This window comes from Marmota flaviventris, chromosome 3 (assembly GCF_047511675.1).
Source record: "Marmota flaviventris isolate mMarFla1 chromosome 3, mMarFla1.hap1, whole genome shotgun sequence".
Lineage (NCBI taxonomy): Eukaryota > Metazoa > Chordata > Mammalia > Rodentia > Sciuridae > Marmota > Marmota flaviventris.
In genome coordinates this window covers 93,494,258-93,508,466 of record NC_092500.1, presented here as the reverse complement: position 1 = coordinate 93,508,466, position 14,209 = coordinate 93,494,258, and the positions used below count along the sequence as shown (strand labels likewise).

The 14,209-nt window shown below is 37.0% G+C and overlaps 1 protein-coding gene across 1 annotated transcript in view; it reads right to left on the bottom strand.

The window, feature by feature from the left end:
• The window catches only part of Slc15a5 (solute carrier family 15 member 5), a 94,467-nt gene extending 84,884 nt beyond the window's left edge, over positions 1-9,583 (bottom strand). Inside the window, exons 1-2 of the mRNA XM_027955913.1 lie at positions 9,223-9,583; positions 3,771-3,993 (exon numbers count right to left, since the gene is read on the bottom strand). Of these exons, the coding sequence (XP_027811714.1) occupies positions 3,771-3,993; positions 9,223-9,583 (584 nt within the window). The remainder of the gene's footprint in view (positions 1-3,770; positions 3,994-9,222) is intronic.
• Positions 9,584-14,209: the final 4,626 nt, after the last annotated feature.

Here is a 14,209-nt window from a genome sequence, read left to right as displayed (position 1 = left end):
GGCCCAGGCACCGTATATATGTGTGTATGTGTATGTGTGTGTGTGTGTGTGTGTGGGTGGGTGGGTGTATAATTTTTAAAGAAAATAATTCCATTTATAATAGTGTAAAAATAATAAAATATTTTAAACAATTTTTTACAAAAGAAGGGCAAGATTTATACACTGAAAAGTGTGAAATACTGAAGAAGGAAATTATAGTATATCTGAATGGATGTAAAGATATCACACATACATGGATCAAAAGACTTTTTAACATTTTTTAAGAATCCTCGGGTAGCTCTAATGTACACCTAGGGCTGAGAATCACTGTTCTTAGATAATGCTCAGGCAACTGTTGAAATGAATTCTGGAAAAATGCTGTGGGATAATACATTTTTACTTCCATCATTTCCTTAAAATAAAAGATATTGCATTTGAGTATGAAAATATTAAAATTAGATGATTTCTGTATGGGACAGATATCATATAGGGCCTTTTTGAGTATCAGATATTAATGATTTCTGACATGAATAAATTCCTTAGTCTTCTTCAAGAACTTCACCAATATTTTATTTGGGCTTTTAATCATATATACTTTGCTCTGGTACACCTTTAGCAACAGACTGTATGTACAGATAGGAAGCAAATTATCAGATGAAGTAAATAATGTGAAGCGAGTGGAGGTTAATTGTGATAGAATTTAAATTGTGGCCATGAACAGACTTAATTATCCACACCATTGTTTTGCTTCCAGAAAAGAATCTGCACGGGTGTATTTACCTAGATTATTGCCAGTGTGGTGGCTCATAATTGTACACTTAAGACTTTGGAAAATGCTGAAAGAGCCAGGTTCTGATCTGGATAAGAGCACTAGGATGTTGGCAGGTTATTATGCTTCTTGATTTCAGGGAGTTCAGCTTTATTCTTTCAATGAGGTACACAGTTGAGGAAGATCCAGTACCAGATGGTGATGTTGGCTAGGAGTGGCTTTCTCACCTACATTTGGCAGCCTTACTCGGAAGTGGTGCTTTCAGTGCCTGAGACTTCCAGTCTAGGCTGCTTAACATGATCACGGGGAAGCGTTGGGTGGTATGGATGCAATGACACATCTCATTAAAGGTCTCGCAGCTATGAACATCTGACATCTGTGCTGAAAATAGGACTGAATGCAGCTTTCAGTGGTTATAGATTCAAGTGGCGTGTTGTCTTTTAAAGGCACTACTGAAATTCATCACATTTTCCAGGCTAGTAATTTCTAGGGGCATTTTGGACTTGGAGACATGGATAATGATCTAATGGACTGCCCATTTTAAATATGGTCTTCTGTTAAATAGGTTCTCTCTTTCCCAGCGTTAAGATAATGATTTTAGCTGATGACTTATTTATCACTTAATAATTATAATTATCATAATTTAATACCTAAGATCTGTTATGATACTGTATGTGGAGGCAATACAATGGCCCTCCAAGGCGATTCGTTTTTGTGGTTGAGGAACCTGGGGCTCTAAGAGATTAAGGAACTTGCTGGAGGCCATACAACTCCTAAGTAGTAGAGCTAGTATTCTGCCAGCTCCCCAGCAAGGACTCTGTTCATCTTGCCACCAACTCCTACAGTTTGTCCTGGAACAGCCTTACCATGCATTTCTGTAAAGTGCAGAAAGTGGATGTCTATAAACGTTTGTTGTCTTTTAGTTTAGTATTAAAACCAAGAAGAAGAAGAAGAAAAGCTAAAGCAACTGGATTCAACCTTCAAGGAGCTTCCTGTCCAGGCTTTTAACTCATTAAACAATAACATTCTCATTCTTTATATACATTTATAGAGGCTTTAATTTTAAGTTTTTAAAACACTACATGATTGCTTTTTATCAGAGACACTAATGAAATTACAAAATAATAAGAAGCAAATCTGGATGTGTTCATCTTAAATTTGGCCTGGCTCCTCACAGAGGCAGAAATTCAATTTCACTCCCTTCCCTGTCCTCCTTCTCAAAGCCCTAAAGCATAATCCCATTGGGAGTCCCCTCTATTTCCCAAAGGAAATATTTCATTCATATAATGTCTCCTTTGTAATCAACACTGAGAAATGTCACTTTGATTAAACACAACTCTGAATGACTAAGACCACAGTACAATAAATTCTCCAGAGCTATCTTTCAGAACAACTGATTGCTCTCCGGTCTTAATCCTCCAGAGTCTTATTTAATCAAAATGATGTTGCTAATTAAGGATTAAAACCTCCGAATAGAATAAAAAAGAAGGATTTTTCTTTCTCCTTTGGGCAGGTCAAGGAGGCAGAATTTGCCATAAGGAAGTAAAGAGTCCCTTCCACCTTCAGTAAACGGCATTTTCTCTGACATTAGGACTTAATCCAAAATAGGCCTGAGTGCTTTGTAATATTAATATATTGGGGGTGGGGGAGGGAGAGAAAGAGAAGGGGAACTGCTTGGATGACTACATATACCAAGACAATATTTACTTTAAATGTTTCTCATTTGATGCTTTTAAAATGAAAATTTTAAGCATTTTTGTTTGATGCTATCTGTGCATTGCTATTAACCATTGCAAACACTGATGGAAAGACAAAATATTTTAGAAAAATGCTGGCAATTCATTTCACAAAAACAGAGGGAATAAAAGACTTAACATATCTGTGTTAGTCAGCTTTCAGTCTCTGGGCAGTGCATGGTGACAGGGAACATGTGAGGAGCAAAGCTGCTCACATCTTAATGTCCAGGCAGCAAAGAGAGTGAGTGGAAAGGGCTGAGGTCCCATTGTCCCCTTAATGGGCGCACCTGCAGTGACCTGCTTCCCCTGCAAGGCGCCACCTCCTAAAGGTTCCCCTGCCTTCCATCATGGTCTAGGGACTAAGACTTCAATACATTGGCTTTCCAGGTCCAAACTGTAGCAGCATCTCCCATCTATTTGACATCTGCTAATGATTAACAAAAAACAAAAATATTCTATGCTAAATTCTGAACTCGTCTTCTTTAAGTTCCAAGTTTCAATTTTTTTCTTGAGTTTCTATTTAATTATAGAAAGTGGTTCCTTTAAAAACACATAAAATAATGAACTATGTATGAATGCAATGGAAAAGACAAAGATTCACAGAAAAGTATTTTGGTTTTTCATGAAATACAAACACTTAAGTTTTGGGGTGAATTGGGTTAGAAACAGGTGCTGGTTGATGTTAACGAATTATAAAATACTTCCATATTTTGTCATCTCCTCTGTGCATTGGCCTGTGAATTTATAATCCCTGCCAAATTAGTCTATTACAATGTAGATATAACTAATAATATAACAGCTACCATTTTTTTGATCACTTGCTATGTGCCAAGTTTTCTGCAGGCGATGTGCATAATATTGCCTTTAATAAAACCTGAGAAATATTATTATCTTCCTTCAGAAATGAGTAAACTGAATTAGAGAACAAATGATTTGTTCAAGGTCAGTAAGTATGTACCAAGTGCAGTTGAGACTTCCAACAGGCCTGTTGTGGCTCCAAAGCTGTATTCTATTCAACACATCAAGCCACTTTACATCTTTTTACTTGGAGGATAAATTTATCAACGTGTCATGGGAGTGGGCTGATTAGCTGGGCTGGTCTGACCCATATGTTCCCATGATTATTGACTGAAGCATTGTCACAGACATCATTCGTCACGTACCCAGTTCAACCAGGGACAAATACCAGCTGGTTGCTGCGAACATGAGACCAGGATTGAACAATGAGAAAACCTAAAAGGGAGAGGATTGTCATAATTTTTTTTTTCTTAACCAGTGCTACCTACCAGTTAAAAAGAGATGTTCGTTTCTTTGATTTGTGCTCCTGAAGACCATAAGCAGCCTGTGGACAGACAATGGCTCTTATTCCTCCTGTGCCAAGGGAGATGGCTAGCAGTGCTACGTGAAACAGCCTGTTCTGCTCCTTGGTAGGTATGTGGTTAATCACGTGGTAAGAGCCTATGTAGGAATCTTCTGAGGGGAAAGCAACCCCAGATAACAAGGCAGTGCCTGTATGGAGAGAAAAAAAAAAAAAAAACATGGAATCACCAATCACAGCACAAATAAGGTTTTTCCTCTGAAAGTGGCATCATTATATAATTGTCTTATTAAGATATTTATGTTAATCATTGCAATTTCAGAGATAGCCTGATTTTCGTAAGTGTAAAATTTTCCTCTATTGTGTGTATTAACCAGAGTTCTCGTGTTTTTGTTTCCTGTCCCTACCCCAAACTTGAACTATCTTTACCTCTCAGATTGTGTAAGCAAATTGTGTCGATTTTAACAAAACTAAAGCAATTTAGAAAAACATCATGTCAAAAATTAGGATGTCTGTATCAACCCCCACTCCACCCACCATGTAAGAGAAAATCACTGTTAACATGCTATTTGTTCTTAATAGAGTGATAGGAAACATGGTGATCTCAGATAGCTCCGAAACTTGTTAGAAACTTTTGAGAAGAATATTATAATAGAGGAAAGCACAATCCGTTGTTTCCATTTCTATATCTCTTTCTTCCTTCAGTGCTCTTCTTACTTTTTTTCACACAGCTACATGGAACCCCTGACACACAGAGGTGAGAAACCTGAAGAGATAGGAGTGGGACTTAGATGATGTGGTACCTGCTGGAGAGGGGGAAGACATAAAGTGGCTAAGGAGGGTTTGAGCATCCTCCTCACTTCCATGCATAGGTGACATACTAGATGGTTTTTCTTGTTTAATGAACAGGCATTTGTTTAACCCTTTATATTTTGCAAACAATTTTAATATACTATATTGTTTCCTCTTGGAAAAACTTCGTGATGTCATAGAATAGATTTTCTTATTCCAATTAAAAAAAATAGGCTCAGTGAGGTTCAGTGACTTGCTCAGTATTATAGAGCAGCCCAGATGTAATTTTCCTCTTCTAGTGCTTCCTATCAGCAAGTGGTCAAATTATCAGGTTTTCTGAAATGGCATCCTCTCCCCCCCACCAGATTGTAAATGTAATAATTCTTATTTCAGAAAATTTGAGAAATACAGGAAACCGTCTCTCCCCCCCCCCCCAAAATGCCCATACTCTCATGATGTGGAAATAATCTTCACCATTAACTATATTTTTATAAGCTATATTTATAGTTATGTTTTATATAAATAACAAACTTGAGATTATGCTGTTGATTCCTTTAACCAAATAATATAAACAAATTTAAATGACTTTATATATATTTTTCAATATGATTTCTAAGTCATTATTTGTTTTAAAATCCCTTTTTAATAATTGTGAATGAATACTGCACAAATATTGTGACATGTAAATGTTTTAGACATCTTTGATTATTTCCTTAGCCTAAGTTATTATCCATAGCATTCATATTTTTATGGATTTTAATACCACTAACAAATGTTCTTTAGAAATGTAACAAATTTACCTCCCAACATTATTTTATGAGATGGCTTTCATTAATACTAGTTATCATCATCATTTTTTTTTGGCAATTTGATTAGTGAAGAATGGCTTGTCCATGTTAGTTTTGTTCTCTCTTTTTTTTAAAATTAATTTGGCATTAGCATTTTTGGTATGAATTATTTTATAAGCTGTTTAATGTGCTTAGTTTTCTCATATAGACAAAAATGACGTCTCATGCTTCTGTCTTCTTACAATGGCTTTTACAATGTGAAGAATATATGGACTCAGTTATCATTCAGTAACAGACTGATTTACTTCAAGGGTGGATCCCTTAATTTATTGGGTTTGAAATGTTTCCTCTCAAGGTTAGGCAGATGTACAACTAGTTGTTCTTTTTTCTCTGAAGAACAGTACGAGGCCTGGCAGGCAAAGGGTTAACCAAATATGATAATAAAATAAATTATTTCATGCAACAACCACTTGTTTAAGGACAAGACATTTTAGTCCATATGGTACTTTGTGTAGGTTAAAAAGGCACTTTATTTTCATCTTTTGAGAAAATGTCATAGTATATTGATTTTGTTAGATCAAAATTTTATTTCTATCTGCTATAAAATTGACATAACAAAAGTACAAATCTATAACACATTTGACTAAAATTCTCCTCTTTGGAATGTTCTATCATGTCCCACACATTCGTCATGTATGTATTTGACAGTCTTGTTTAAAGCACCAAGATGTGCCATATCTCATTAGATGGCAAGGGTCCCTGGCTCTTTCCTCTAGGAGCAAATAAGTCCATCAGATAAGTCATGGTGTGTCACAGGCCAGGCATGGGCTGTGTGTGTGAACTATGATCCTGAGTACACGAGGGGACTGGACTGACGTTGCCTCTCTGTTTGGGCTGGCGACGAATGGGTCCTTTTCTCTCGCTCTGCCCACGGTCCCCACACAGCCCATGAAATGGGCATGGTCTTCCAAGATGTCAGTCAATCTGCTGACCACAAGACATCGTGAAGCTAGACTCAACCCCCTGAAACCTGATCCCTTGCCTCCTTGGGGTGGAACTTTCTCAAGTGTCTTCCGCTCAATAAAAAGGGTTTCACAACGTGCTCCTCTCTATTTTGTCTGCCTCCCTTGCCTCTCTTGTGGGAGCTGAAGAACCCCAAGAAAAACATATTTTCTCTCAGTGTGGTTATTTGTGCCAACCCAGTTTGCCTGGAGTGACCCTGACTGATTTAGTTGTGTGTCGCCGCAATGGTGGTGGTTTGTAGCAATTCAGAAGTCATTGTATGATAAAGAAGTAAATGTAATCAAATGGGGATGGTCAGCATGTGGTTGAATACAGAGAAGCTGGTAAGCAACACTTTGCGGACCTTGGAGATGAGCAGAAATTTTCAAATGTTGAATGTGGGTAGAAAGATAAAGGAAGGTGATGATTTCAGGCAGATAAGAGAATAGTAGGGAAGTTAAGGACAAGTTCAGCATGTTGGAGTTGCACATTGAGAAAGAAGTTTGCATAGATAAATTTTGTATAGTTGTAAAGTTTCTTGTACACTTTAGATTAATAAATTTGGGTTTTATTTTTTAGGTTATTAGATCCTGTGTGTGTATATATATTTTTTTCTTTTTAAAAAATCAATGTCATTGGTAGAATTGCATATGGACTGGAATAAGACTGACAACTGGTAGTAGAGTAAGTTGGCCATGGTCAAGAAGAAGAAAGCTGAAATTTTGAGCTGAGTTTATAGCAATTCAGACAGAAGACACATTTCAGATAGAACCTCTGATATTTAGTGACAGGTTGGAACCTAATGGTACTTGTGAGTGGGAAGACAAGGAAATAACTTATAGTAAGAAAGTGAATGGATATGGAGTTGACATAGGTTTTCTGTTTGCCAAATTCAAAAGTAAAGTTTTCTGTTCTGGTCTGGTGACTTTCCCTGGAATTTAGACTGATAGGAATTATCAGGTTAAGCAAGAAGTTACCAAATGCTGCTGAAGTGGCCTGTTATGGAGTCAAGCAGAATAAATTATTCATGTTTTTGTTTAAATGTTTCTTTATCAGAAAGCATTCCCTGATAGAAAATAGCAACTCTGTCACTGTCTATTTCATTCCATACCCTTACGGGGCTCTATTTTTCATTGTAACACTTATTATACCACCTGACATAATATCTATTTGTGTGTTTATTTTCTCTCCCCTTACCTGAAAATCAGCTTTAGCAGAAACGGACTGTTTTTCCCTCTGTTACATTCCCAGACCGTGGGACCATCACTGGCACAGAGTGGTCAACAAGAAGTATTTGCTGAATGTTGAGTCTATATTTGCCATGCAGCAACTTGGCTTTTATTTTGCAGAACTTAAGCAGTGACATTTAAAAGTTCAAATCATGCTCTAATCAGTTTTCTGAATGGTAATTTGCTATTGTCTGAAATTTTGTGATAGGTAGAGCACCTGGTATCTGTCATCCTTTCTTCCTTTTTCTCCCTGCCACATGCATTTCAGTTGTACTTCTTGCTAATAGTGAACAGTAAACCACCTTCTCAAGTTCCTCAGCTCAGAACTGAGGAGATGAATTTGGCTTCCCCATTGTTTTGTATCTATATTTAGTTTCCCAAGTTTTTATAGCTTTTCACATGTTCTTTCCTGACTTGACACTTCTCTATTGCTTAAAGCATCATCCTGAGACTTTTTTGGGGGTCTCTATTTAATCTCTAACTGTGGTTTGCCACCCTGTTTATTGATGAAAACCATTTTCTCAAAAGTTATCCCCATCATATCTTCAGTGACTCTTGTCTAAGAAGAATATTCCAGCTTAAAATTCTAGACTATTCATCAACTTGATATTTCCCCAGCACTTCTCACAAGATCCCCAAGCTTTTTAGGTATATTCATTTCTCTGTGTAATGAAGCACAGTGTAGTGCTTGAATGCACACATTTTCAAAAGCATATAACTATAGTTAAAAATATAGAAGTTATAATTTCCTATGCTTTCTTAATTAACCTATGGTTAATTGACAGACTTTTTTTTGGCGGGGGAGGGGGTGGTACTGGGGATTGAACCCAGGGTACTCTTCCACTGAGCTACATCCCAGCCCTTTTTATTTTTTATTTTGAGACAGGGTCTCACTAAATTGCCCAGGCTGGCCTCAAACTTGGGATCCTCCTGCCTCAGTCTCCTGAGCAGGTGGTATTATAGGTATGGACCACTGGACCTAGCTTAAATATAGGCAAGAATACTGAGACAAGAGGATTGCAAGTTTAAGACCAATCTCAACAACTTAGCAAGGCCCTAAGCAACTTAGTGAGATCCTGTCTCAAAATAAAAAGGACTAAGGATGTGGCACAGTGGTTAAGCCTCTCTGGGTTCAACCCCTGGTACCAAAAAAAAAAAAAAAAAAAAAAAAAGGCCATCTTTTGATGCAAACATTCCTCAATTCTTCCAATTATTCTACATGAACTACAAAAAACTTTTCATCACATTTCATCCTTTTTTTGTGAGGCGAATTAATTTCATGTTTCACATAGAATTTGTAAAAAAAAAATTGTGTTTGGGATATTAAGTGGGAAACAAAGACATTCTAAGAAGAACAGAAGATAGACGTGTAAAGAAATAGTTGTTACATAATAAATGCTGTGCTGTATGTATCAAAGCATCCTTTAACACACTCATATTTATCAGCATCTTAAATAAAATACAGAATGAAATAGACTGAAACAGCATTCTTACTTCATTTATCACACTTTGTGCTAAGAGCAGGATAAGAGTAACATAAACCAAAAAGTCTAACCAAAATCTCTTCAGTTAAATTGCAAAACAGCCCAGTCAGCAGGGGAGCACTTACCTAGGAAATGTAGAAATAAGCAGATATACACCAGTTTATTTCTTCCTAGGTAGATGTCAGCCAGCCACCCCACAAGCACAGGAGTAAGTATCGAAGTTCCAATAAAACACAAGTTCAAAATGGCTGCCTGGTAATTGTGGTAGCCCAGTTTGACGGTGCAAAAGGGGATCATGTTGCAGACGACTTCAAAGAAGGTGAATCTCTCACACAGCTCCACCAGAAGCAAGCAGATTCCAACCTGAATTTTTTTCACAGAGTTTGGCGATGAAAAATAACCAATATGTCTTACAGTTTTCTCCCTCTCAATGCTGAGATGTAAGGCCACTTCCTCATCTGTTATTGTAAAGTGTGTAACAGACATGACCACCCTCCTCGAAAACAACTTGTGTTAGTGGTTTGGACTTGGTGATTTTTACCCCCATCTCTCTAATGAGAAAACAAGTAAGATTGTTGCTTTGAATTTCACATACCTATGCAAAAATTTTTTTAAGGCTTTTGCACATTAATGTTGTTCATTTTCATGATCCAGAAGCACAAGAGAGGAGACTTGAGTATTTGAACATTCATGGTTCAGTGTAGCCAAATCTGATTTGTTTGTTTAATTACTTAGAGACTAAATTAGGCTCTTCCTCCAAAATTATATTGAATTACATGAATCCAGTTGCCTATGTATGGAAACTCGTCTGCCTCACACTGATAAAGGTTTAAATACTGAGGCAGAAGAAGCAGTTTTTCAGGAGAATTTGAGCAGAGATCAAGAAATAATTTGAGTCTAATAATTTCTGATATTTTAATTAAACAAGCCAGAACATTACCAAGAGATAAAACGCAAAAGGAAATCTGTTTTGAGGGGGCAGGATACCTTATCATTATTACATTTCTTGTTATTTTTGGTTGGGATTCTGATAAGAAAGTTAATTAGGTAACAAAAGTGCTAGTACATTTAGGTAACAAGCAGAGTTTACAAGAAAGTAATTTAAGTGTATTAATGAAAGGAGAAAATATTAGACAAAACCCCACTTCCTTTAAGTTGACCCCATGCTTGTAGAACAGACTCTCAGAGGAAATCAGAATCAAAAGGCACCATTTGACTTCCTTATTATTAATCAGCAGTTAGGGATATAGCAACCAGCTTCCACGTGCTTTGGGGAATATTGGATCTGGTCTCACCCTGACCTTCCAGCTGGGTGAATGGATATTAACATTCTACTTTGGAAAGCAGGAGGGTACCAATTAAGCTAAAAAAAATGGCATCAAAACACCACCTTATCATTTAGGGTTTAGCTACAAGGACATAGGAAGACAAGAGGATGGAACAATTGGGTTAAAGTCATAATGATTCAGAACATGAGTATAGGAATGTTATTTTCTTATTGGAGTCAAAGCCAAAAGACCACTGGGCATGGTGACACATGCCTATAATTCCAGAGATCTGCAAGGCTGAGACAGGAGGATTGTTCAAGGCCAGACTCAGCAACTTATTGAGGCTCTAAGCAACTTAGTGAGAGCCTATGTTGATATTTAAAAAGTTGGGGAGCTGGGGATATGACTCAGTTAAGCTCCCCTGGGTTCAATCCCTGGTATCAAAACTACACAAAACAAAACAAAAACCAAAAGACTAATGAAGATTTTAGACTCTTATATGATTAGTTTTTGTCCTGAGAGATTGGAGCAAAGCACTTTCTTTTGATCCCTTCTGATAGTCTTATTGCACCAGTAGCTATTTTTATCTGCTTAGCATCACTTTTTCCCACTTTATCAATCATGTTCTATTTTTCCTTTGTGTAGAATGATCAGGCAATTTATTACCCAAATTTGGGCACTTTTGTGAGTGAAACGTACATTACCTGTAGTTACTACTGAAAAACTGGTGTAAACTAAGATTGTCCAGGGCCAACTCCAACATGGTGTCAACTTACTTTTGGGGAATAATGTTCAATTAATACATGAATTCATTGTGGGGCTGTTAATCATAGTGTCATTGTTTTTCCCACCAAGGGGATCAATGCATGGCCTAAGAGATTCTTTGTACTTCTCCCCTTAGAAGTTATAGTCATGTGTGAAATGACTCAAGAAAGTACATGTTAGAAGTTGAACCATTCATAAAGCAGTACCATATGAAATTGCCCATGAACCTCAGCCCTCTCTGGTTCTTATCCTTTAGGAGGCAGGAAAAGGTTGCCCTTCTGTAAAAGGAAATCAATTTAGAGAGGTCAAGGTCTTCAGGAAAGTGTTTGAGCATTTTGAGGAACCCTCAACTGGGTCCAGAGTTTTATTTGGATTTCAGCATTACCTCCCAATCTTTCGGGGGTAATATCTAGTATGTACTTTCATATGTCATCCAAGCTTATCAGAATAGAAGAGGAACCATGTACAAGTTTTCCATCTGCCATCTTCAGAACTCCACTAGTATGGGCCAGTGGGCAACATGCCATAGGCTCAGATCCTCAGCCTCTTGCTCCATCTCATCCTGGGACCAGCTGCATGTTAGAAATTGGTGGTGATGGTGGTTGTGGGGTCCTTCATACCTGAAGGTACCATAGTGGATGTCCCAGCACCACCCATGCTTTAATTTTTGTTTTGTGAAAAGACATTCTCTGTGTAAACCCCCATTCTTCCATTATAAAGAGGTTCTGAAAATTATACAGTATCTATACATTTGTCCTTGTGCCCAGTGTGAGAGAGAATTATTTTAACCCTAGATGATAATACCTCGTATAGTTCCAATCTCATAATTCTCCAGTTTGATATATATGTTCCTTTTCCTGAGGATGACTAAAAGTAAAAGCTGACTGGGTGTGGTTGTATGTGCCTGTAATCCCAGAAACTCTGAAGGCTGAGGCAGGAGGATTACAAATTCAAGGCCAGCCTAGGCAATTTGGTGATAATCTGTCTCAAAAATAAAAAATAAATAAATGAATAAAAAGCTCAGTGGTAAAGCATCCTGGGTTCAATTTCTAGAAGAAAAAAAATTGAAGGTTGTTGTACTCTTGCAGGGTTTTTCTTCCACACCATACAGTGACCATTCTGGACCTTGCTATTGGGTTGAATTCTTTGTAGAAGTGTATCTATACAATGTAAGTAAGATGAATGAGTTATCACATTATGATGGTTAATTTTAGTGTCAATTTGGTTGGGCAACAGTGTTCCTATTGATCAAGTCTTCTGGATGTTTCTGTAAGGGTGTTTTTGGATTTTGAGTAAAGTAGATTGACTCATCCAATCAGAGGGCTGAATAGAACAGAAGATGCATCTTTGTGGAGCAAGGGGGATTTCTCTAGCAGACTGCCTGTGGAGTTCATCTGCAAAAGGGGCTCTTCCTGATTTTCCAGCAATCTGCCTTGGACTCAAACCTCCACTCTTTTCTGAACCTCCACTCTTTCAGCCTCTCCTGTTAGAATGTGGGCTTACCAAACCTCCACAATCACGTGAATCAATCCTCAGAATAAATTATTTCCTGTAATGCACATCCTACTGATTGTTTCTCTGGAGAACCCTTACCAATATAGATACCATTTATATTAAGGCCCCCCTTTTCTTTCTCTTTGATCATGAAGGAGGAAAAATAAAGAGCTTAAGAGTATGGAATCCATAGCTTCCAAATTCATATATTTAACTGAGACACATCTCCTGAGTTCCCAATAAACTGATGGACATCTTCCCCTAGCTTTCTCACTGAAAATCAAATAGGTGTTCTAAGCTTAACTTGTTAACTTCTTTCACATTGTGTTCCTTTTGCCTTGTTTTCTGTGTGGTTTACAACATCACCCCTTACTTAAATATTCAGGTTAGAAGAAATGTCTCTTCGTTTCTTCCTGGTTTATTATATCTACGTTTTCCCAGGAAAAAATTCTTTTTCCATATTTTATTGATGCATTATAACTATACACAATGGTAGCATTCATTATTACATATTCATACATGCACATAGTGTAACAATATAATTTGGCTAATGTTGTTCCCAATTATTTTCCCTTTCCCTCTCTTCCTCCCTCCCCTTAAACCCCTTGCTCTATTCTACTGGTCTCCCTTTGATTTTCATGATATCCTTTCCCCCATCTTTCTTGTGATTTTTCCTCTCTAACTTCCACATATGAGAGAAAGCATATGATTCTTGATTTTCTGAGTTTGGCTTATTTCACTTCGCATAATGGTCTCGAGTTCCATCCATTTTCCTGCAGATGACATAATTTCATTCTTCTTTATGCCTGAATAAAACTCCATTTTGTATATATACCATATTTTCTTTATCCATTCATCCACTGACAGATAAATAGGCTGGTCCCATAATTTGGTTATTATGAATTGTGCTGCTATAAACATGGGTATGCATGCATTTCTACAGTGTGCTGACTTTAGGTCTTTAGGATAAATACCAAGGAGTGGTACAGCTGGCTCCTATGGTGGTTTTATTCCTAGTTTTTTTTTTTTTTTTTTTTTTGAGTTATCTCTATACTGTCCCAGGAAATATTTATGGAGTACCTAACATGTTCCAGCCACTATTTTAGATTTTGGGGTTGGGGAGGAGTGTCAATTAAAATTTCTAAATATTTCATAAATTCATTGTTTTTCTTCATCTCTGTGTTACCATCTTAAGTTGAGCTGTCTGACATTTCTGGCTTGCATTTTTGCCTCCAGTCGTGCTTCTTTATCAAACCTCAGTCGTTTGCATATCATTTTCATCAATTTTCCATAGTTGTATGTCCTCTTTTCCCTCTGACTGTCCTGATTTTTGTCATCTCTTATAGTTATATTTAAAATGCTTTGATTTTTAAAAATCAATTAGTATGTTTAACAAGGAAACTTTAAGTTAATGCTGTAAATGAAATCATTTGCCATAAATAGAAGGTAAAACAAATATAACATGAATTAAGAATAATACTTAACATTAAGTACTTTTTTCTTGGTGGGTGAGGCTCTTTTTCAAGTATGAATTCATTTATCTTAGAAACCATCTTATGAAGAAGATATTACTTTTATGATCACA